The 25,557-nt window shown below is 40.5% G+C and overlaps 2 protein-coding genes across 2 annotated transcripts in view; both read right to left on the reverse strand.

Moving 5' to 3' along the window:
* The window catches only part of LOC138588346 (protein bicaudal C homolog 1-like), a 67,426-nt gene extending 48,216 nt beyond the window's left edge, over positions 1-19,210 (reverse strand). Inside the window, exon 1 of the mRNA XM_069658414.1 lies at positions 18,759-19,210. Within this exon, the coding sequence (XP_069514515.1) occupies positions 18,759-18,951 (193 nt within the window). The 5' untranslated portion in view covers positions 18,952-19,210. The remainder of the gene's footprint in view (positions 1-18,758) is intronic.
* Positions 19,211-21,400: 2,190 nt separating this feature from the next.
* On the reverse strand, positions 21,401-24,036 carry LOC138588345 (ubiquitin-conjugating enzyme E2 D4-like). The gene is made up of 7 exons (XM_069658413.1): positions 23,891-24,036; positions 23,345-23,408; positions 23,137-23,168; positions 22,716-22,793; positions 22,511-22,616; positions 21,939-22,032; positions 21,401-21,857 (listed from the first exon to the last, which is right to left on the reverse strand). Exons 1-7 carry the CDS (start codon positions 23,912-23,914, stop codon positions 21,812-21,814), a joined length of 444 nt encoding a protein of 147 aa, XP_069514514.1. The 5' UTR covers positions 23,915-24,036; the 3' UTR covers positions 21,401-21,811.
* Positions 24,037-25,557: the final 1,521 nt, after the last annotated feature.

The raw sequence follows: 25,557 nt of genomic DNA on the forward strand, positions 1-25,557 counted from the left end.
GCTGCTTCTGAAGTTTTTCCTTCTTCTTCTTATTGTGAGATTATAACTTAAATTATTTAAAAATGAAACACGAGATGAACTAACATGGATTGGTTTTGGCCCTTTCTATGGCTTTAGAGATGATACAATAATCTCACGGAAACACATTTGGTTCATGATGAAGATTGTGTTTATATCTGATATTTAGTTTAAACAATGACAGTGAACAGCTCGGACTGAAATGCTCAGTTCTTTGGTGGCCTGAAGTTATCCAAGATGATGAAACACCCTGTTACTGCAAGAGTTCCTGTAAGGACTAAGACAAACAAAGAGGAGTCCAGACGTTTTTTTTCCTTCTGAAGTAGAGCGGGCCTGTTGCGTTGCTCTCTGTGTTCTCTGTATTCTTTTATCATCCAAACAAAAGTAAATCACAAAGGTAAAGTCCTTGGCGAATTAAAGAGACAGGGTGCCAGTAAGCCAAGTAAAATGCTGCTTAGAGACATGTTATTCTCACAAAAAGACAATTATACTCTTTTCAGTATTGATTGTGAAGTTTGGATTCTTTGGATTTCATTACACCTTTTATAGTGAGCCGTTATTGTTAGGTAAACTCACTGGACTACTTTATATACTATATTATATTACTACAGTGCATTTCATTTCAGCTGCACACACAGTCAGTTATGAAATATAACATTAAATATAGCAGCATCTCTCAGAGTAAATGGTATTTCCACATAAACGCTCGATGCATGCAATCTCGTCTCCACCTAAGCACAAGCGCTCAAACTCGCCGTGAGTGTGTCGAGCCAAACATAGATGCACGCATCAGCTGCCAACTGTGGAATCAAAGCAACACACAGCCATTAAAACTAAGTTTGCTGTGTTACAATACGAGCAGTATACGACTTTCACAAGCCGAAATTCAAGCCAAACTCAGATTTCAGGGCCAACGTTAAGGTCAAATGAGGCCTAATGGCACGGCGGTTCACGACACGGATAACAACATAAGAAAGACTGTGTTGTTGCACGGTTAAAAAACAAACACACAAACAGTGCAACGGCGTTTTTGGCATCTGATACGGAAAATGAGTGAAAACATGAGCCATGTGCTGAGAGCAAAACATCCTGTTGGCACATGTGTGGTGTGTAAACCGGCCGTGGGAGAACCCCGAGCGGAGACAGGAGGGGTGAAGCAGGGCCTTCTATGAGCTCTGGGACATATAGACAGATACAGTCTTATCATACGCACCCCTTACTCTATATCTGCAATGTGCAATAGGTTAAAGAAATAAGCAGTGGTCTTGCTTCCTAAAAACACACGAATAAGTTTTTGACCTGAAATCTGCTCTCAGTTTGCTGTAAGACCATACACTGTTACTATGAGCTTTTGTAGCTACTTGGAGCGCAAACTCTATTTATTATCCAAACTACTGTCTGGTTCAGGCCCTCTGAATATAAGATTAAGTGCCGTGTTCGTTGATGGCTGTTTCCCTGGTTGGAAAAAGCTGAGCCAATAAACCCTTGTAGGTGGGATTAGAAAGGAGGATGTCATCAACCTGAGCCAGAGAAACGGCGACAAGCATGTAAGATGTGATCACAGCTGCACAGGCTGACAAAGTCAGACACAACCATCAGATCAGCATATTTCTGCGGTTGATGTGACAGACATCCAAAGGGGAATTCTGCCGACGTTACACATCAAAGATTAAAGTCTGTTTACAGGTCTTGGGGGGGTATGATGCATTCACGAAAAAAAAAAGTTGTAAAAGTTGTTCAAGTCTCCGGGGGAAGTTTAGTGAAGTATGATATATTTAAAACAGTTTGAGCTAAAGACAAGTTTGAAAAGGAAACAAACCTGAGGGTGTGTTGAAGTGAGTTCACCAGACCTCTGCAGCACACTCCTCTGTGTTTGAAAGAGAAGCTAGAGGCTACATTAGCTGCTACTAGCATAAAGATGGCAGAACATGACAGCTCCCTAAAAGTGAGGCCAAAACATCTCTATCGCCCCCTGCTGACTGGCTGCAGTATAGGTCATAAAGCCCGCCTCCGCCAAATCATTTTTCTCAAACATAGTTTCTGTCCTTATAGTTTAATTAGTTATTTGATGCTGTAAAAAGGATGATTGACAGCTCTGTTGACAAACACGGCTCCTGCAGCCGATCTGTTCCAGATTAGTAATCCAAAGTTCCCATATCTGTGAACGTCTGCTTCAGACCAACACAAGAAGCTGTTCTGCTGTTAAACACACAGACGTGCGGGATCCTTGGAAGTGGAAGCGGAAGTGGCTATGGGGGCGCCATCAGCCGATCTTGACTGCGAAGACTCTGGCTCCAAATGAAGTCACCAGCGCAAGATGGCAGCGCCCGTCACGAGGGCTATTTTGGCTTCAATTTCGTACAATGAGAGCAGATGGAGACGCGTCGTCCATCTATATATACAGACATTGGCTAGAAGCAACTACTACACACCAACATCCCAGACTGAACTGCTGCGGGTTGAGTTGCATCGTGGGTAATGTTTAAACATGGAAGTAGACTGCATGGATTTTAAAAAGACAACACATCTCGCTCTGCTTTATTTGGAACATGTTTAACAGTGTCTCTCACAAGACCGACATTTTTTAAGAAGTACAATGCTAATTGATGATTGATGAGGGTTTTATTTTTTAGGTTGAGGCTTCGAACAAATACCCACTAATGCAGCTTCGTCGTCAACAAAAATATGACATAGACAGGATGTTAAATCAGTTATGATTTGGTTGGCGATGGTGCAAAATACCCCCCCTCCAAAACAGAAAACTGCTAACATGGACATAATGTGACTGAATTATTCAGAGAAAACTAAACAGCAATTAAACCTGACTGAAAAAATATGTCAGCAAGGGCTGCTGAGTTTTGCCAAAAGCCATAACCACAATATTTCTTTCAGTATAGAGTTCACAATTATTCAATAAATTACTCATCGACGGTGGAAACATAATGCATCTTTTTTAAAACGTTGTCTTATTCACAGTGGATTACTTTGAACTTTAACTGAACTGAGAAATCTAGATAGAGACAATAACAGTTATTGTTTATCTTAATGAACTTGATTTCTAAATCAAATGTTAAAATCATAGTTGAATTTAAAGATCAAGCCCTACTCCAGGCACTACCCTATGACATCATCAAAAATGGGCTTGTTTTGCATGTGTTTGTCCACTGATTCCTCTACATGTTGCATTTACTGTATGTCTTCATCACAACTGACTGAATTATGTTAAATATGTTTCATCAGGGCGCACAAACATCGGGACTTTTAATTATAGCTTCTGACTGGCTGACTTTTCAAAGTAAAATACCACCAAATACGGCCTCCACAAATTCATCTTCTTCTCAACATCCGTGTTTGCTTTCAGATTTTATTTGCCAACAACACACGATTAGAAAGAAAGAAGGGACTGTCTTTAATGTTTATATTTGCCCCTTTTCTAGAAGACCTGACAGGAATTTCACCACAGACACGCACTGCTCAGGCCTCATTACTTAGATAACCAAGCAGCCTATTATTTTGTCTGCCAACTGAAAGCCAGACTTAAATTATAGGCCTTACTAAAGACAAATCAACTGGATGCTTAGACAAGACTCTAAGAGCACATCCCTAGTTAAACATACATTTTCTGCACGCTGGATGCTGCAGCTGTGATTTGTATCAATGACAATTTATTTAGTTGGTTTTCAAGGCCTAATAGTGTTTTTGGCTGTGGACTTAAAGAAGGATAATGCAGTGCTCCTCCCTTTGAACGCAGCACTTTGTAAAGGCGTCACAGCTGGAAAACGACAGAAGACCCCTGAGCACAGAGCACATGCTGCAATCAACTGTCCTCTGGTGTTTTTATTTAAAAACTGGAGCAAATAATGTGGCGCTAATTTACAGCAGTTATCTCGATTAATTTGACAAAGTAAACATGGTGGCTGCAGTAAATCAGATCCCCACCCTCCAACTCTCTGCATGTAATTATTTAATGCATCTAATCACTGTCACTGAATGTAAAGAGCAGAGGGACGCCGCAGTGACGGGCACAGAGGAGCGGGGTCTGGCAGATGGAGCGGGGTCTGGTATCCATTATTTTGTGGAGGGACGAACTCTGGGAGATTCCGCTGTTTTGACACAGAAGGAATGTAAACAGAGCTGATTTCTACAGCTATGACTTCAATCCACACACAACAATCAAACAAACAACAGAGACATGAGCCTTAATAAATCAAATCCAGGAATTTTGGCAGGAATATTTTCAGCATTAGCTGGTTTTAGGCCGAGATTATCCAGGTTTAACTGAGGAATTGAGATTGACCAACAGTTTAACAAAAGCCAGCTAATAAATACAGAAAACTTTCAACAACAAGAGGGCAAATACCTTAGATTGATGTCTATCTTGGGGCTGCACAATTAAACAAATATTAATCCCGATCCCGATTTTGGCTTCCCACAAATAAATAATTGATGTTTAAAATGCGTGCTCTGCCTGTAGTAAACTCTGCCGCCTACAAATCAAGCGCTCCCTAAACTAACAGCTACACCCCCAGGGGACGACTGTTTTCGGCTTCACTTTTAGAGTGGAAGAGTAAACAACAGGGACCAGTAGGTCCAATGAGTGACCATTTTAACTGACGACTTTTAGCCGAATGTGTCTCTGGTTGTCGTAGTTACAGCAGCTGTTGAAAACGGGAAGAGAAAACGTAGCTGTCCTCGTGAATGCTTCTTTGATGTTTTTCATTACGAGCTCAAAATATACTTATCTGTCACGTCTTTGAAGTGTCGTTTATGTAAACGTGTAGGTTACTAACGCTCAGGTGCGTTTTGAACGCTGCTTGTTGTTAGGCTAAAACAGAAAGAGACCAAGTCAGTTGTTAAACCGAAGCACCCCAAAATGGCTCGTCATTGGTTGTTTGGAGGTATTTTGAGTTTAGGGCAAGTGATGCGCCGCGAAGCAACACAACTTACTTGTTTAACCACCTAACAAAACACCACAAAGTGCAGCATGATAAACGTATAAAGGCCAAGATGATAACGTTGCTACTCCCCGTCCTTGTCCAGCATCAAGTCAGACATCCATAACAGCCACTCTGTACTGCGTGACACCCTTCCACCCAACTCCCAAAGACAGACTGAAATTACAAATGCAATTTGCGGTGCATTTTACCTCTAAAAGACGCACCAAATTCAGGTAAAGAACGCAGTTAAGTCTTAGTTTTGAATTTGTTCATGAGCCTGAATGCAGCACAAAATGGAACTGAAAGTGTTGCTTTGTTTATTAAATGTGAAAGTCATTAATAATCGCTATCTCGATCAAAAAAATCATGATTATCATTTTGGCCATAGTCGTGCAGCCCTAGCCTATCTATGTATTTAACATGCTATACATCAGTCATGCTATAACTACCAAATAATCGAGGGGGAGTTCATACATCTAGTCACTCAAATATTTTTGCAGCGCCGGATTTTATCGAGCAAAATCCGTGTCAAAGGATTTCAGTGAAGACAGAGGCTTTCTAGATTACAAAAAGCAAAGACAGGCCCTGAAGGCACCAGCTAAAGCTCTGAACGGAAGAGCTGCTTACGCTAAAGTCCTCGGCACTGGCAACAATCACAGGAGGACTTAAGGTGAAACTTGGGACATTCACAGAAAAGTCCAAGCAAGCATTAAACAAGAAACGCTATACAACTTCTATTTCTCCTGGAACAGTTCTCACAGCAGATGACAACTCTAATCGAGGAAAAGTTTGACATTTCAGCGCACCGTCTGCTCACATTCCCGTACTAAAGTGATATTTATATATCATATTAAAGCCAGGCTTAGAGTCCAACTGCCTGAAAGGACAATGACTAGAAAGAACTACAATTCCCATGTTTTTATGAAAAGAGAGTGTGATGTCTTCACACCAGCTCTCCAGTGTCCCTCCCTCCAGTGTGCACAGCAGCTCTCAGCTGATTCAACATGGAGCAATGAGAGGGCTTCGGGGAGCCGCAGCACAACATGAAAACACACGCAATGTGACTAACTCATTTTTCATCAATACATGATCACATGTGTTTTGAAGTATGTCTTTAGGCATGATTTAGACAGCTAGGATAATCTCATCAACCTAGATAGATCTGTCTTTTACATAGGCAACAGGTGTCACTGTCAACACTTAATCTCAACCTGAAACTTGTCATTGTCAAACTTGTCAAACTTGTTTTCTGAAATTATTGCTTATTGGATTGCAAATACCGATATATTTATGATAGGCCTGTATCGGCCCGATCATATCTGCCAAGAGAAATATTGGTCTGGTAGCTACCACTTCATAAATTGTGCAGCAAAATCTCTGACAGTTGATAAATCTATATCTCACATAAAAACACAGTAATTCAAATTAAAAAGCCTGTTCGAAAGGTAAACATGCTCAGACTCTAAAGGAAACATTGAGAACAATCAGCAGCATTCAGTCAGGTTCATCAATCAGGCCTGAACGCCTCACTTCAAAGACGGGATGTTTCTACAAGTGAATCACCTCGCAGCTGACGAGTAGCTCGCAGTAATAAGGCCGACATCCAGATGAATATAGACAAAAGCAAACACTTAGGTCTCCCTCTCACAAGTCGGCATCCAAACAAAAAAATTTCAGCTGCTTCTCGGCGACCACAGCGGCGTCTAACCACAAAGTAAGGATCCGGGAAGTAAAACAACTACAGCAGACTGTCTGCTTTACGTAATCTCTCATATCAACACTGCAAGATAGGCATGCTGAGCTCTCAACACTGACATCCTCATTTTTTAAAAGATAATAATGGGGTTACAAATGATTTTGTTAAGGAGAATATGCCTCCCACTACCAGATCACTCGTTCACCTAACAGATGCTTTGTGAGATTCTCTTTACACTTGCCACTTCGAAAGTAGTCTATGAGAATGACTGTATCTTTGAGCTTACACGATATCTATCTGCACATTTTGTAAGATACAAAAACATTCTGTGATTATACACAAAATAAGCAGGACTATAGGATGTTGGAAATGTTTTTCAGACATTTTTGACGTGTTAAGATTGCTGAAATAAATTGAATAATCAACCATTTTATGTATTTACTTCCTCTAATCACCTCAATGAACTCTTTTTTATTGTCAGTAAAGCTTTCTATGCACAGGGGAATCACAAACATGCAACATGCAACTTGTACAGTACACCAATACTGCTTATGGATACCAATATTTATTGATACTGCTCTTCATTATTTGGTGCATAAAATAAAGACGTGTCTTCATTAGGGTGTCTGATAACGTCCCTCTGGAAGGAGGGTTGTAACTGGGGTTAAGGCCTAAGGTCATCTTGCTACAGCTAACAACAAAATGTAACAGTAACAATCATAAGCAATACAAAACTAGTTTTCTGGTTGTCATGACAACTGAAAATTCTCACTTAGGCAAGTTACTATCAGGTACTAGCGTACCAAAACCAACTGGACTCCACTGTAGTGAAGGGAAGTAAAGTTTAGTGATGGAGAGTGGGTTTACCTTGGGTGTCTGACTTCTGCTAACGTTACCCACTGCAGATGAAGCTGGGGCTGCTGCTTGACTAACGTATCAGTTGAATTGGAGTGCTAATAACCGAAGCTAGCTAACAACAGTGACTGAATCACGACTTATTTATAAGAACCAAAAAATACCCATCCCTAATGACAAAGAAGCTGCACACAGTGTCTGCTGCACTTCCTGTTGCCATCAGTTTCCTTAGGTGTCACTAAATCCACCAGAACTGAAATCTTAAGGATTATAACTCTGCTGTGAAATCACCATCACTCCTCTAGCTCTGGTAAATTAACTTAATACCCATGAAATTGCACACCTGTCATTGCATGTCTGAGCAGAGAAGAAGCCCCCCTCAGTACTTCTCTCAGCTCGTGCAGGGTTGCCAAGAAACTGTGTTATCAAATAAATGTTGCTAAGTGCCACATGTTGCTCAGATGAGAGCCTGTCGGAGACTCAGTGACCCCGAGGTCACAGGGATGAAAAGGTCCTGAAATAATCAGAAACAGACCGAAAGTTGTAGTGACATTCTGCTGCATAAACCACTTCTCTGTCTCCATAAACATCCCGTCCACTATGACCTCGCGCACACAGAGGCATCTTTGCAGCCCAGGAAAGAAGACATCAAGCACCAAGCTGTTGTTGGTAACATGTTTGGGTTATCATCTCCCCTGTGTGACTGCTGCCAAGTGATTACACAACACTGTGCATTCCTGGTGCCTGGTATCTACTGTGTTAGATCCCCCACGGAGCAAAAGGGAGTCAGTCTCGGGCGCAGAATTGCACTATAAACATTACAATGTACTATTGAGAAATCACTGACATTTCACATCCATTCTCAGCCATGCATCTCCTCTTTAAAGACATGAGGAATCTGTACAGGCTTTCAGTAATGGAAACTTTCCTAGATTACTCTCCTGCATTACTCAACCTCTCGGTTATCTCCATCTGATGCGTCCAATCAGAATAGCTTATGCATAACAGAACAGCTCTAAGGGAATCAGCATAATCCAGTTAGGTTATTCTATGACATTCCTGCCCTTAAAAATTAACTTAAACAAAATGAGATTTCCTTCTTCCTCCCACCCTTATTTTTCTTTTGTTCAAGTGGAGAACATTCTGGAAGCAGCCAGGAGGAGATCAGAAAAGGTGCTCTTATAAAGACGCTTTCTCTCCAATCACGGCAAGTGGAGAAAAGGCAGATTGTCCTGGACGTTGAATGAGGAGAGAGAACAACAAACCAAAAGCCGAGGTTCTCCAAAGATAAACACTGAAAGCTCTCGGGGGGAGTGGTTAAGGGCTGGGTGGCGTGCATGCGTGTGTGTGTTTCTGCGTTTATGTGTGTGTGGTGAGCGCGCACGCGTGCGGGCTAACTCGGGGGTGCCCCCCCCCTTAGAAACATTTCTAAAATAGCAACCGCAAACCAGACAGAATGTAAATCTGCACTTTGAAAAGGGTTGAAGAAAAAGAGCTTTGAGGGACGTAGAAAAACAGGTATTCATTTCAGCCCATTTACAGTTCCAGGAGCAGAGAAATGGGTCACAGCGCTGCAGCTCCACTCGGACGGCTGAAATAGGACTCCTGGTTTTATTTTCTCGAGTAATGAATTACAGGTTTTTCCACCGACTGAAGCTCAATTATATTACAGCTCCTGAAAGCCTCATCATGCCCAGGATGAAGGAATTCAACGCGTAAGCAAAGTCGAATAGAATTGTTTAATTGTATCAGCATGTTTCAGGAAAAACCTGCATGAAAGAGAGAAAAAAGGAGAGAAAGAGGGACGGTGGCAGGAGGCGACTGAGCAGAGCCCTGTGAAGAGCACAATCCAGCACTTAAATTAAATTACATTTCAATTTCTGAATTTTCTGATGTGCGTTTTCTTTCCATATTAACTATTTAAGAGTTATGAAATGCTTATTTTCAATGTAGGTGTCCTGGATTTGAGTTGGCCAGCACTATGGGCTCTGTGGTGCAGGTGGCAATAAAGCTGCTTTGCAAAATGTTTATTTTCCTGCAACATTTGCTGGTGAATCGAATCCCCGTTTGGAAGAAGGCGGCCTCTCTGTGTGGGAGTTTGCATGTTCTCCCCGCGCATGCGTTGGTTCCCTCCGGGTACTCCGGCTTCCTCCCACAGTCCAAAAACATGCTCATTAGGTTCATTCCCATAGGTGTGAAGGTGAGCATTAATCTTTGTCTGTGTCTGTGTGTCAGCCCTGTGATTGACTGGCGATCATGCCAGGGTGCACCCCGCCTCTCATCCGACGACAGCTGGGATAGGCTCCAGCCCTCCAGGATCATTAACAGGATAAGTGGTATCGATATGGATGGATGGAGTGGTTTTTTTTGGATAACCTGAAGGACATTTTTTTTCACTCGACTGTTAATAAAAGATGACATTTTGAGAATTGATGGATTTTATTGGATCAGGCTGTGTTTCTTAGAAGTTGCAGCATTAATAAACTCTATTTGCCGTCCTCAATGTTGTCCGAGTACGATATCAAATTAGTTTTTCCAGATAAAAGGATAAATAAGATAAGAGACAACATGATATGGTTCAATTAGCATAAACTACTGGAGCTAGCATGGCTAGCATGCTAGAAATCCTCAAGTTGAAAATTAAGAATCACATTCATCACTAGGAGCGGGACAAAATACTGATATGGCAATATATCGTCGTCCTGACTCGTGCAATACAAGTATCGGTAGGCTGGTGCCAAATATCTATATTTTACTACTTCATGACTCCTTACAGTGGCGCTAATATGACATGAATGAAGGTAACGTGAATGGACATTAATTGGCCGAAGAAGAAGTTAATCAGATATCGTGATGTATCGTGATTGTCTTGCAATATTTAAATTTTCGCAGAATCGCTGTATCGTGATATTATCGTTATCGTGGGCCGCGTTTCGTGTATCATATCATGTATCGTATTACGTATCGTATTACGTATCGTATTGCTTATCGTATCGCGTATTGTATCGCATATCGTATTGCTTATCGTATCGCGTATTGTATCGCATATCGTATTGCTTATCATATCGCGTATCGTATCATGTATCGTATCGCGTATCATAATGTGTATTAGGGCTGAACAATTAATCAAAATTGTATCAAAATCGCAATATGACCTGCTGCAATTTTCAAATCGCAGGAGGCGCAATATTTGTTAAGGGTAAAATGTGCGTCAAAATACCTTTTTAATTTTAATACCGTGCCACAGAGACACATAAGTATCAAATATCTTCGTTTGGTACAGAGACCCACAAAAAACACACCATAATCACACCATAAATGTGTTTTTCAATGAAAATGAGAATAAAGAAGTAAAAATTATCATTCCCTTTAATATCGCAAATCATATCAAAATCGCAATAAGATATCTTTTCTAAATGGCTCAGCTCTATCGCGTATCATATCCTATTGTATATCGCATATCGCATATCGTATTGTGTATCGTATCATATCGCGTACTGTATCGGGTATCGTATCGTATATTGTGTACCGTATCATGTATCGCATATTGTATCTTGTATCGTATCATATTGCGTACTGTATCGCATATCGTATCTTGTATCGTATCGTATAGTTTCATATATCGTATCATGTACCATATCATGTATCGCATCGTATCTTGAGTTACGCACGTGATCCAAACCTCTATTGATCACACTTATTTTCCCTCCATCCTTGTCCTTGTACTTCATCAAAGTCAATGAGGCAGATTTTTTCCTTTTTGCTCCTGACAGTGGCAATTTCTCTTATTGTGGTCCCCGACTACAGCCCTGACACAGTATCCATTCAGAATCTGGTTTAAACATCACACCGTTTAATATCTGCAGAAGACAGATGACAACCTCATCTATGGGAATAAACTGTTTTCACATTCAGACCTGAGAGACTTTTTTTCCCCTTCTCCACTTCTGGCTCTTTCTATTGTTTTCCACTGCTAGCTGCATTTTTTCCAAAGGGTGGACTGTGTAAGGTTTCTCTCCAAGTTCCCAGCTTCTCTCAAATAAAATGGCGTTACATGACATACAGCACTCCACCTGGAAATCTAAATAACTTCATTATCGCGCCTAATTACACGGATATCATGCTGTATGATTATATAAAATTCACAGCGCAGCCCTGCCATCAGCTGCTTCACATCAGAGTGTTTTCAGCAACATCCCAGCCCGGGTTCGGTTGTGTCAAAGGTTGGAGAGAGGCTTGTGTAGCACTATAAGGATAAAGAGCAGGGAAAGTCCAGCAACTCCACCGTGGATCTGATGGAAGCTGGAACAACAGAGCAGTGTTTCGACGCTCCAGAGGGAGCAATAGAAGGGGAGAATGAGCGAGAGAGAAAAGGGAAAGCCTGCAGCACATTCCCCAAAAGACACTCACTTCCTGTCTGTGAGTCTTACTCAGCACCCAGGAGGAAGAGGAGGAGAAGGCCCGCACACATACTTCACTCTTCATGTGGATACTGAGGCTTTATTCTCTGCACAACACAGGGGAAAATATTAAAAAATATAACGATCCGATTTTCACTAGAGGGCTGTTTTCCCGTCAACTGACCTCCACAACCTCATTCTTTGTTGTGCATATTCTGCACCCTTAGAATGAAGTTTTCAGGAGTGTGAGAAACATTTAAATATACGTATTTAGAACAACTCCACAAATTAGCACCCCCCGCACAGAGCATTTTAGGTGACAGATTACGTCTACATGCTGTAAATACTGGCGTAAAACCTCGTACTTTCTCACCACCACATCCAACTGAGAAAAAGCTGCCCGATAATAGTCTGTGCTTCAGGAGCAGGAAAACAAATTAGCTCAATGAAGAAAATGATTCACTTAGCCTAATTGTAGGTTCTAGTATACAGCAAACATGTTGTTACGACGTGTGCGCACACTGGCCCACCAGGAGGCAACTCTAAACACCACAACACCCTCGTCACTACAAGGGAAACCCTCAGCCCGAGAGCCTCCATAAACTGACCCACAGTCGAGTACGTGGGTGATGCACGCTCGCAAAAATGCATGGAAAACCTTGTTGCACATGCAGACACACTCAATATGGGGGTGGGGGAAATGTTACCTCTTTCCCACACTTTGCCGCTTAACTTTATAATGAGTGTAAAAGAAAAGGCACTCTTCCCTTCTCCTTGTACACATAAAACTATCTTTCAAGCTTTCACGCCTGTGTCAAGGTCTCCAGGGCATTCACTTGGAAGCTCTATTCCAGGGTGCCAACAGTACAACAGTTAAACCCAGATGGCTGTGAGGGTGAGAGTTTTGTTTTCGCTTCACACTCTATTTACTGATCTAAGCGCAGAAAGCTGCGTCCCTGCCAGAGTTAGAGACAGTAAATTTATAATAGCCGAACAGTTAACAATTTCCATTTTCTCCTGATGCCGTGTGTGCCAGAACAGGGGAGTGAAACACGGGCCGATCCAAACAAAGGGGAGTTTAAGTGTGTACGCTGGGATTTGGTTTCAGTGTGGAGACATGCTGGTGAGTCACTAACATCTTTTAATGGGCAGAGTGCTCCTGGGTAATTTTAATACTCCAGAATATACACCACCCCTGAGCGTATGATATGACGTCCCGCTCTGACCCCTTCTGAGAACAGCCAGGTTTATTATCAGGAAAAGTGATGTTATTGCCATTGTGGCCCTAAAGACATCCGATGGAGGTACATGCACTTACAGGAGATCAGGTTTGTATGATGATAACGCTAACACTGAGGCTGTCTGTCTGCCATGCTAATGATCTTTAGTTAGGAAAATGCAAGGGGTGACATTAATTTAAAAAATATATATAAAAAATCTTTGCTGTGTTTAACAAGATAAAAATTTTAATCGATGGGCATTTGGCTCCGACATCCTCAGAGGAACAAGCTAAGCTAGCATTTAGCATCAGCCCAGCTCACATAGACCCAATTCCAGTCTCCACCCTAAAACCTAAGCACTGAACCCTCGCAGACTCTACTGATGTCAGGCATGCAGCGTGCGAGTGCGTGAGGGCTTGAGTACTGTTTAAAAATAAGGAATGGGACACACTATCATGTTATCGCTCGTTGCCTGGAAACAACATGCGGCATTAAATAAATAGAAAAAAAGCAGACCCCCAGTATGAATTTGTGTGTTTTGCATTACAGTATTTACATACACTACCGGTCAAACGTTTGGACACACTTTCCCATTCACTTGAGAAAATGTGTCCAAACTTTTGACTGGTAGTGTATTTGAGTAGGGGAGGGAATTGCAGGGTAACTCGCAATAAGATACGAGGCCCACGATAACAATAATATCACAATACAGTGATTCTGCGATAATTGATATATTGCAATACAATCGTATAATGATACATCACGATACCTGATTAACTGAAGAAGGTGAAGCGCAGGATTAATGTATTTATTCACTGCAATTTGGTGTCAGTTTCACAGAATTTGGCTCGAACTGAGATGAAACAATGTTTCAGTGTATGAATTAAAATAACAGAACTATAGAATAACTATAAAAACCAATACGGACTTTGGATTTGAAAGTGACTGGCACATCTCTTAACTTATTTTCACTGATGTCCGTCCTTATCTTGTTGTCAGCTTCTTCTCTGGCCAATTAACTTCAGTTCACATTAGCCTCATTCATGTCATAAGCGCGACAAAGTTACGCGATCAAAGTCACAGGGAAATCTGTTTACAGCGCTGTACATTTAAAATATCGATATTTGGCTCCAGCCTAACGATAAGTGTATTGCACGAGTCAGGATGACGATATATTGCTGTATCGATATTTTGTCTCACCTCTATATTTGAGCAAACTATTAAACCTTTGCTGTGCCTGCACCTGTGCCTTTGCTAATAGTCAAGAGAAAAACGTAGATATCTACAAACGTGCTTTAAATAACCACAAAAGTGATTAACTCGGCCTACATGTTGTCACTTACAGTTAAACTTATTGGCAGTTTTCCCGTCACCGTCCGTGCTCGCTTTGTTTACATTGAGTTTTTTTTGTTCAAACTTTATTGAATGCTACTTCAATACACGAACATCGTTTATATTTAGTGGGGGGCTGAACAATGACGTTTGTATCCGTCACCAAGTTCGCTATGAACTCTGGGTAAGAGAAGTGGACTCATGGAAAGGCCGTAATTTGCCGATGTAACATTCGCATCAGAGCCCTCACGCACTTGGTGATTTGACAGTGGGACAGCACTGAGCACTCACACACTTACCGGGAACGCAGGTCTGTGAGTCTGTGAGTGTGGGGATTGGGATTCGGCTATAATGTGACTGCTGACAACACCGGAGATTTTCGACTTGAAATTGCTTTGTTAGGTGTTTGTACTGTTTTTACTTATTGAGTCATTACCTGGACACTGTATGCAGACTATACCTTGAGTTATTCCTAACTATTTCAGACAGGAAAATATCAAATCAAATATTATCCACACATGAAACTAATAAATTAAAATGTATATGTAGAAAAAAAGTTAACTGCTGTATTTTGTTATTGGTTATTTGCGATAAAGTTCTTCGTTGTGGGATTTAAGGATGGAGTTTTGTTGGTGAAATGTGATAACTTCCTGAAATCCTTTAAATGATTGTATCTCGCAGCCAGAGGGAGAAAATGGGAGCAGAGAGAGTTCGCAGCAAAGTCACAGCTCTTCTATGAGGCAACGCATCACACAAAATGTAATCCGTGAACTTACACTGACTAAACACTCAACCAAGACGTCCATGACAGAAGCAAGTAATCTGGCCAACACACATGTTGTGTGTGCATTGTATCTTTTGTTTACCTGCAGCTCACCATGATTCTTAATCAAGGCAATTAGCTCCTGATCTAAACAATGTCAACAGTGAGAAAGCACAGCATAGGTAACTCAGTCATCGATAAGTCAATCATTATGTTGTACAAAGGACACAAAACAACAACATCAATACAGCCTGATTTTCATACACTGGATGCAAATATAATTGAACTACAGCAATTTCATTTCACCAATGCAAAAACCGAATTACACAAACGTAATCCTTGAAATCTTCATGCTGTAATAACTTTTTACTGTTGTACATTTTTAAAGTGTAACATTCAGCCAATTAAAGATTTATGATCTACAGAAAGTAAAATCAGAAACCACTCGGATAGTAAACTCTTTGAATTAGTAAGTATGAGCAAAAATAACAACATTTCTGTGGTTACAGCTGCTTTCAATTTTAGGATTTATCTGAACCATCATAAGTTTGATATCTGTTCATCGGACAAAGAGGACATTTTCAAATGTCACCCTGGTCTTGTGACCTTTTATAGTCAAGTTGTAAATAACTTTAACAATTGGCAGTTTAATCAATCCTAAAAATAACTGACAGTTACGGCTTATTGATGTCAGACTCTCTTGATAATTTACCATGTTTATTATATTAATATTCACCATTTCTTTGTGCAGATTTTGTTAACATAAAAAGAAAATCAGTGCCCCTGTATGTGAAAATGAAAATGAGACGGTAACAGTAACCGCGGAGACGGTAACCGCATGACCACAATACTGCGGTACCACAATATGTGACGACGACCGTGGGGTGGACCCAGTGACCGTCTTCACTGCTTTTTTTTTTTATGTCATAGACCTGTAGCTTGCCTTCTTAAAATCCCAGGTTCAATATATTAACGAAAATTAAAATAAAATGTGAAAAAATAACAAAAAAGGTCCAATATTATTATATTGAAGCACAGTTTTCTTCCACTTGACTCAAATGCCACACGTCACATTTACCAAATGAGTGAAAGAAAAGTAAAACTGAACCTATGTCCGAGAAGGACAGTATAAAAGGCTGGTGTGCGTAGCGGAGGGAGGTAGAAGGTAAACAATCAGCACTAATACGTGCGCGTGGAACATCAGCACGCGTTTCACTATGGTTTACAGTACAGATTCAGTACTGTCACAGCCCTAACACGGACATTGTGTACATGTACATGTAGGGCAGAAATGTGTTATTCATATGCGAGAGAGTGAATGAATGTTTAGCCAAACTGTACACATGCAGGTGTTCCTCACAGCAGTTTACTTATAAATCAGCCACTGGCATAATAAGTCACAAAAGAGGCGGTTGTGAGTAAAGTTTCCAAAGGCCAGAGAATAAAATTGATGCCTGTTCTGGAACTAAATCTGTTCTCATAACACCTTTGATATTCTGAAGGGATGGTCATTAGAGGCCTCATATATACAAACCAGCGCAGACATATTTCCTGGATCTGACAAAAAGGAGAGATATTAGCTTTGTTCGTTTGAAGTGATCGCAGCCTGATTCAACCTGTGGCTTTCTGCTGAAGGTCAAGCTCACTTAATATACCGGGAAAGAGAAGCCAGAGATAAGGCCACAGACGATAAAACGCTGAGTAAAAATACACTGGAGTTCCCATAAAATTATTTCATTAGAGTCCAAACCCTGGCTTTCAGAACACCATGTACCACGTCAATGACTACAGCTCATCCAATCAAAACACAGCCAGATGTTACAAAACTCAAACCCAACTGGATGAGACTAAAAGAGCTGTTTATTAAGACTCCAATTGACAGTTACAGAGGAAAATGAGATGAGACTCCAGAGATTCAGTGAGCTGAAACACATCTGAACAATGACTGTGGCTTTCTGCAGTAATTAGTCAACAGATGCTAGGTCTTTGTCATGTCTACTAAGAGATAACAAAGCTATCCCCAGGCAACTCAACAGCCTGAGTTCTTCCAGGAAGGCGGGAGGTCAAAGGTCAAAGCAGTTTCACAGTTGAGATAGTCCGGTATTTAAACCTGCAACTGCCCAGAAAGACCAGAAGACAATGAAACACAGCAGCCGCTTCGTTTCAACAACCCAGCTGCAATGTCAACATCAGCAATGGCAGCCATGATGTCATGATGCAGAAGTTGGGAAACGAGATGCTGGCAGAGACACGAGACCAAACTAACAAACTGTGAAGTCCCGGTAGACTAGATAGATTATACCTAACACAAACAGATGAGTCGAGCACGCACACAACCAGACACACTGCAGGACGTGGCGCGCGGTATGTCCGGGACGCTCTGAGTTTAGGGCCGGCCTCTGGTTTAGTTGTTTTCCTGGAAGAGTTGGGGATGACATGGAGCTTTGAGGAATGTACGGAGCAGCGAGGCAGCAACCAGGACCTTCTCTAGGGGAAATACGTGTGTGCGTGCGTGTCTCCGTGTGTATAGGATAAAAGGAAATTCAAGGGCAGTTAGTCACTGAGGATTACGTCTAATGTGAATCACAAATTTAAGCACATCTCGCTGTTCTCGTAAGCAGTGTAGACTAACTTGTCATCATGTTTGGCTACTTCTCAGTAATCTTCCAGTGGATTTGATAGAAAAGCCCAGCCCACTTACCTAACACTCCAATATTGCACACTCTTGTGTATTTTGAAATGTGTGATACATGACCTCAACCTCTGCGTTTTTAGGGACTTCTCAACAGAGGCCGGCCGGGCCCGTCTTTACGAGCCTGTCGTTGCTTGTTCAACTGTTCACTGTCAACGTGCACATCGTTAGAGGAGAGATCACATGGTCAATCAATTTCAGCACCAAACACACATGGAAGAAAAGTTGAAACTATAATAACTTTTTTAAGGGGGGAAAAAAGTTGTTTTTTTTAAAATAATCTGGCATTTTGACAGCAGAAGAAGAAATTATCATGTATGATACAGTATATTCTAATGAAAACTGTAGGCCTACTAGTGTACAGCCTCTGTGGAAGATTACAGAACTAGTTTCTTTCATGTTAGAGTCAGCCAAGCTCTCACACACAGTTGTTTCTGTATGCAGACTGTTTTACAGGGAAGTAAGAAAACTGCATGTTCAGGTCAATTTCAGTTTAGTCTAAAAACAAATGCACACCATGGGAGTTTGTGCAGCGACAGCTTCTGGTTGGGACGTGTTACTACCTCAATAAGCACAGCAGCTCGGTTACCTGATGGTTTTTATGTCTCATGTCCTGGACCTCCTCAATTTTCTGTTCAAATTTAAGTTATAGGCAACATGCACAACAAATGGCTGCATATAGCAACGTATAGTAGCGGTCAAGATTACTTTGCTTGCTAAAGTGTGCAGCTTCTCTGAAACAATGAAAACCTACAATTACATGACATGAAACGTGGACAAAATTTAAGTTGAAAACGTGAAAATACTTTGTGATTAGTTTGTGTGCTTTTTATAATTTTTTTTACCTAACAACATGACTTCCAACTTCTTACGGTCCACCCGAAACCTCTCCTCAGTCCACTCCGGGTCTGGCAGAGGATGGGGTCCGCTCAGGTCCTCCTCTGATCCCGGGAGAGGAGAGTCGGTGCTGCGCTCGCTGTTGGAGCCCTGGTCCGACTGCTGCAAGTATCCGCTTAAAGTGTCGCACTGGGCAGCCATTGCGCTGCGCAGCAACTTCTCCAGTGGCCACTGCGTTTGATTCAAAGTGAAGTTGAGCCGAAGCAAAAGCGTTGAACTTGAGTTAACTTTGGTTTAATTCCGTCACTTCGCGGTGTTGTTCGAGCACATTGCAGCGAGTCCAGCTTCCTCTGCACTTTCTTCAAGCCCCTCCGTTTTCCCCCATTAGACAGGCAGATACTAAAAATAGGCAGCAGCACACTTGGTCCAGTCGCTATAGGTTGTCTGCAGAGTTAACGGAGCCCCGCACAGCACACAGCAAACATACCAACCAACTCCTCGGGAAAGTTTCACGTGTCATCCTGCAAAAAAAAAAAGCAGGACTCCTCCCAGAAACACTTTTTTGAGCATCTACCTCCCCCTGGGCTCCTGAGAAGGTTTTTAAAAGTTAGACAATTTGTGAGAAATGTAGTGGATTTATTTGATGCTTTAGTGGGATCTGTGGCGCGCACTACTTTATGTCTCATTTATTGAAAACTGGCACACAAATTCATTACCATCTGCAAATAATAATTTTATTAATGCCACTTTATGTAAAGAGTCACAATAAACACAAAGGGAGGCTTGACTTGAGTATTTCTTTGTTTTTTTTCAGTTAGGTCTGCAGTTTATAACAGCACCCCATGCAACCAATTTATGGGTTTACAGAGGAAACACTTCACATCCTGAGAGTGGCTACAGGGAAGTAATACAGGAAGGACAAACCAAAATAAATGTGAGGCAATAATCCTACATTCAAATGCGCTGTTATACAAAGAACAAAGATGCTGCATGTGCGACGAAGCTGAAAAAGGTAAAACAGAAACAGGAGGTTTGACACAGCTCACTGATCACAGTGATGTATACAACAGAAAGTTTGCAAATCCCTTTAGAAATAAATTCATTTTCATGCTGTGGCCACGAAATGATTGATGATGATACATGGCCGTGTTAAGTGCAGTTCTCCTTATGTTACATATACATTTTTATGGTTTTAGCATGTATCTGTTGCCAGTTCTCTGCATGCTTTACACACATTATGTTGCTGTGTTATATTTTGTTCCATTGTATTTGTGATTTGTCACAGCAGGAACCTGCCAAGCCATAGGTAATCTGCTGCTGTCTTCACTGTAATTCCTCAAATTTAAATAAACATATGCAAGTCTGAGCCTGAGCTCAGAGCAATGTAACCAAATCATCTTGGATTAATGTATCATCTAGATTTTAAACTGAGAATGTTTCTGAAATTTTACATTCTTCACCTAAACATGCAAGTAAATTAGTCAAGATAAATGTACTCAGCTTATTATTGTAATTTAGGGATGCACAATATTATCAGCATGTTATCGGTATGTAGATTATGGCTTGAAAATGACATATCGGCATCGACAGATGTCATTTTTTCTGTCGATATTTTCCGCCGATAAAACGCTTTAATTCTAAATGCTCAATGATTCCCTAAAAACATTTGACGTAATGCTACGACATTAACTCAGCACAAGGGTGCGCACGTAGTGCCTGCACCACGCCTCTTCCGTCAAGTGTGATAAAGGGTGCAAGAGAATTTTCCGAAACAGACAGCAAGGTTGCTATTTGCAATGGTTGCTCAGCATCGTCATGTGAGGAGTGGCCAAATCTCATCATCCAAGTTGTCCAAGTTGTATATGACAGTTTTATTTGTAAAGAAAATGTTACATACAAATAAATATGGCATTTTGTACATAACCTAAGTTGAAGTAGTTTTCTTATATTGCCCAGTGAATTTGTACATTTTATAAAGCACTGTATTATGTTATTTCTGCAGCAGCCAGTGGGCCATTACAATAAGAGTAGGCATGATATTAATTCCACTATAGGGGAGACTTGATGTTCTCTGCAATTAGGTGGAAAAAAACATGGGCCTAATATATCAGAATCAAAATCAGCAACCAGCAAAAAGGGTTGGAAAATATAAGCATATCGGGTATCAGCAAAAAATCCAATATCGTGCATCCCTATTGTAATTGCTTCATTACATTTACCAGAAATTCTCAACCTTTAATTCTATCTGGCAGCTGAAGTTAAAAAGCCCAGAGCAATACTGTGTATGACAAGGATAAGCCAAGTCCAGACTTAACTATGTTGTGTGGCTTTTTCAAATCAAGTTAGCCATGCAGAGTATGCAAATATGTGTACGCCTGCCTTAACAATAATATCAGCAGGGAGAGAATGTTTCCAAAGGTGCAAAGGTGATGACTGGTCTTACTTCAATGAACATTTCACTAAAGCAAGACACTATAAAAGCCACTATCCACATGAATAACCATCAACTAAATGGGCCTTAATTATATGTAACACAAACATGAATATTAAGATGTCCAGGAGAGAAATATCCTGATGTAAAAGGCTTGGGCAGTAAAAGTAAAGGCTGCCACCTAGTGGTCATGTGAAGAACAGAATAAGGGCAAACTGATTTATTGTAGAAATAAACTGTATTCAGAACAGAACATTGTATATCACAGCAAGACTGTGCAGAATTTTTCCGTTTAGTTATTCGTACTTCCAAGAAACAATTTGCAATCTGCTTTTTGAAGGTTTTTAATGCAAAATAATGAAAAATAAATTCCGTAAAGTCTTGATCAACCTTTTAAAAGAATGTACAATCAGGCCATCTCACCACAACTAATAATAATAAAATTATGCCAATTTAAGGGGAAATAAAATAAACAGTAAAAACAGGTAAGTCAAGTAAAGTCTGAGTAGAGAAAGTGCTTCAAGCGAATAAAACACCTCAACTAGAACCAGTGTGGCTGAGCAGTTGGAACAGTACTGTCATATTTCGAGGTGTTCAGGGATGCATCGTTGTTGCTGAACCTCTGGACCATCACATCGCGTGGGTCTGAGTCCATTCTCTGGCTAGTTTGTTGTACCTAAAGAGAAGACAACATCAGAATGGACTGGAAGAATAACTGACTGGTATAAGGGCCACTTTCTTGGGCTTTCAAACTCACTTTTGTCTGTCTGATTTGTAGATGTGCGCGATGTCCGGCACAAGCGGGTCATCGGGATTTGGGTCACACAGCAAAGAGCAGATGGAAAGTAAAACTGGAAGGAAAAGACCAAATATTAGTATGCACACAGGTTTCAATGAAATTAAAAATAACTTTCTGAATTTTTTTGCTCATGTTCCATAAACCTATTTGAATAAAATGGCTTTAATGTCATACAGCTTTAAAAAGAAGCAACATTTTAACAGGCACTTTCATCACAGATATTTAAACATTTCCTCAATTCTCCCGCATTAAAAGTAAATCAGAATTTCCCAAGTGATAAAAATACACAGGGGGCAGAGCTTCATGTTTGCAGTGATCTCAATGAAAAGACGTAGGAATTCATCCATTTGGAAGAATCCAGATTCGGTGACAGCAGGATTAGGCTTAATGCAATGGTATGCAAGTATGTCACAATACATTAAAAATAATCTATATTTACTAATGGCTTCAAACTGAATACAAGGTACAAATTAGATCCAGTGCAGTGCTGCTGTAATGTATTATACTTTAAAACAAAGATGTTAAGTTACCTTTCGATACTGTAAGTGCAGGGGACCACTGCGACCTCAGGATGTCAAGGCAGATGCTACCATTACTGTTTATGTTTGGGTGATAGATTTTAGTCGTAAAGGCAACCTGTGAGGAAAACAAACGAAGCAGCAAAAGGTAAAAAAAAAAGGAGTGAAAACATTGTTTATCAATGAGCTAATCTGTCTCTAAAATCAAGAGTCTTACCTTTGGTGGTTTAAAGGGATAGTCAGTGGGAAAATGGACGGAGAGGAAGAATACTCCTCCATGATACGGGCTGTCATTCTGAAAGGAAGAGGTAAGGTATTGTTAAATTATGATAAGTACCTATAGTATCCTTATAGGAGGAAATAATATTGGCTTGTAAGTTAGCAACCAATTTTTTTTGCCTTTCATTTGTTTAAGATTTTCTTTGTTTAAATTAAGACATTATGGTATTTCCCTTTTTCCTATTGTCTCAGTAATGCCCTTTGGCTTCTGTCAGTAACACTGGGATAGAGTGTGCCAGTCTGTGCTCTCCATACTGAATAGAAAGGGCTGTAAAGTCAACATAAAACACTATTGTCTAGAGATCCAGAAGCAGCTTGGTTTAACAGAAATCCAGGAAACTAATCCAGAAAAAGCTCACCGGTCCCGTGATGGTAGCTTGCCAGTGAAACACTAAAGGAAACAAAGATAGACATAAACAATCTGTAAGAACATTATTTAGTATCAGGGCTTTATACCCACAAATAAGTTACAACAGTCTCCAAAGCACAGCTGCATTGAGAACCACATTGAATTATAGTGGCAGATTGCAGGATTATTATAATATACATGTCACCAGATATACTTACTGTCATCACCAACAGGCCCAGCTGAACATGAAGCTGGAGGGTCCTTCTGTAAGTCCATCAACTCCTGGAAATATATTTAAAAAAAAACCCCCAAAACAATTAAACAGCTTTCGATCCTGACGTAGCACACTGATTTAAAGGAACAATATAGTTCACTAAACTGTGAACTTTTGAGAGTGAGTTACTAAAACTTTCGAAAATGAAAGTTGAATAGAAGCCAGAAACACACCTTAAGTGCTTCCACATAGCTGGTTTGCTAGGCCAACTTTAGCCGGCCGAAGTTAGCATATTTAAGTTTAACATCTCTGATAAGCTAACTGGCTTCTGTGTGTCATCGCCACTGGCGCGAGGAAAGGACTTGCTAGCAGTCCAAGCTGTCTTGAGAATTAATGACCCCGTTTTAAAACACTTTCAAAATCTTGGTACAACATTTCACCACGTTAGGTTAGCAAACAGATGCTATCAGACGGTTGACTGGCTAAGATACAGCGCCGCTTCCGCATCGCTCCAACATGAAATAAATCAAGAAAAGACAAACACTCTTACCTTTCTTATTCTTTTCAAAGCCATGGCAACTCTTTCAGACTGGGTAAGGGAAGCTACGGTGTCAACTCTGACAGCTGTCAGCTACAACTACGCTCACTTTCTGCCGACTCTTCCGCGTTATTTGTTTTGACAAACTGATTATTTCTTTTGTTTCCGCGTTTTTGTTCGACGACGAGGAATGGACCGGTGCATTGTGGGTACTTGAGTTCTCGGTAAGTCTACTTAAAGGGACCGTTCACCAAAATGAATGGGCACAGTTTATACTGTGGAAGTCATTCTGTTACGAATTCAGTAAACGTCAACTGTGTAAGTAAACATTGTAAATTTAACAATAATGCTATAAGAGAAAAAGCCATAAGGAAAGGACGAAGTATGATACAATATTGTAGGCCATTACAAATATATCCAAACTGTTATTATACTGTACTGGTCATTGGTCATTGGAAGCCCTTAGCGGACATGCATCCATTTTATTTACTTTCCTGTGATAACAAGTTATTTCTGGTCGTTCTCTCGAGATCTTAACTTATTTTTCTTGTTATCCCAGGACAACAAAGCTGGTTTTCGCAGTATTATGAGGGATTAATTTGGCCCATTATCTCAATCTCGAAGGTCTTCTGTACATTGGCACTTTATACCTGCTTTAAAGATAGATACAGGAGAATATTTTCTTTCCTTAATGCCTGTCACATAGTATGTTATCAGTACAATTAAGCCTTCAGTGTCATTTTAAAGCTTCACATTACAGACTTTTGATGCAAATCTTTTTTTTTCAATGCGACATTAGGTAATGATACATTTAAGATATATCCAAAGGTGTGCAATCTACAGTCAATAACCCAGGCCTAAACTGGTTGGATATGGGCTTATCTTTGGCCCTCTATTAATTACATTCACTATTCATTAGAGACAGCAGCATCATGTCCCATGAGCTGCCCGTTGGATACCTTCCCTTTATATGTTATTAGTTTGAATTGGACTGACCTGGCTGTGATGATAAGCTTCTCTAGTAAGATGGTAATATTTCGCCTTTTTCCTATTTAAAACAGCACAGCAGAATGTTGAATTCACAGGCTTGATTTTTAAAAAGGAATATAGGATTTTAAAGTTGTCCCCAATTTAGCACAGAATATAATCAATCAAAGGCAAATGATAATGAGGAAGTTTAATTTAGGTTTGGTGCATTCAGGATCATCAGGTAATAATAATAATAATAATACATTTTATTTGAAGGCGCCTTTCTCGGCACTCAAGGACACCGTACATAGATATATATATAGCTGGCAAATTACATGGCTTTATCCAACATGGTGTTTGGTTTAGACTTGAGGCACTTCTAGCTGACTTCTTCCCTCTAAACTCTAAGTGGCCTGGGTTTATATTCTCCAGCATATCAGAGATGTATTTTGACCCTAAGTCAAATTTGAAACTAACAGCAGCCTTTTAAATCCGTCCCTTAAGTAACTGAGAGGCAGTGTAAAGACATAAGAGTGGTTCTTGCAGCAGCAGCATCGTTAAAGGGTTGACAGGGATCTGTAAGTCCATCCCTGCTGGGATGAATGCATGAATGAGTTTCTTTAAATATTCTGCGGACATAAAGCTACTCATATTTGCCATCTGTTCATGATGAAAGCCTGATGCAATTATTTGCTCAAATCTGATGCATT

This window comes from Semicossyphus pulcher, unplaced genomic scaffold (assembly GCF_022749685.1).
Source record: "Semicossyphus pulcher isolate SPU_LCO1_2020_fin unplaced genomic scaffold, fSemPul1.0.p SCAF_12, whole genome shotgun sequence".
Taxonomy (NCBI): Eukaryota; Metazoa; Chordata; class Actinopteri; order Labriformes; family Labridae; genus Semicossyphus; species Semicossyphus pulcher.

Excerpts from the sequence above, each read along its gene's own strand:
- LOC138588345 (XM_069658413.1), bottom strand. The coding sequence starts at position 23,914 with ATGGCTTTGAAAAGAATAAGAAAG. Across the intron at positions 23,409-23,890 it reads CTTTGAAAAGAATAAGAAAG|GAGTTGATGGACTTACAGAA; the intron begins GTAAGAGTGTTT and ends ATATATTTCCAG. Across the intron at positions 22,033-22,510 it reads TGCACTTACAGTATCGAAAG|TTTTACTTTCCATCTGCTCT; the intron begins GTAACTTAACAT and ends TTTTCCTTCCAG.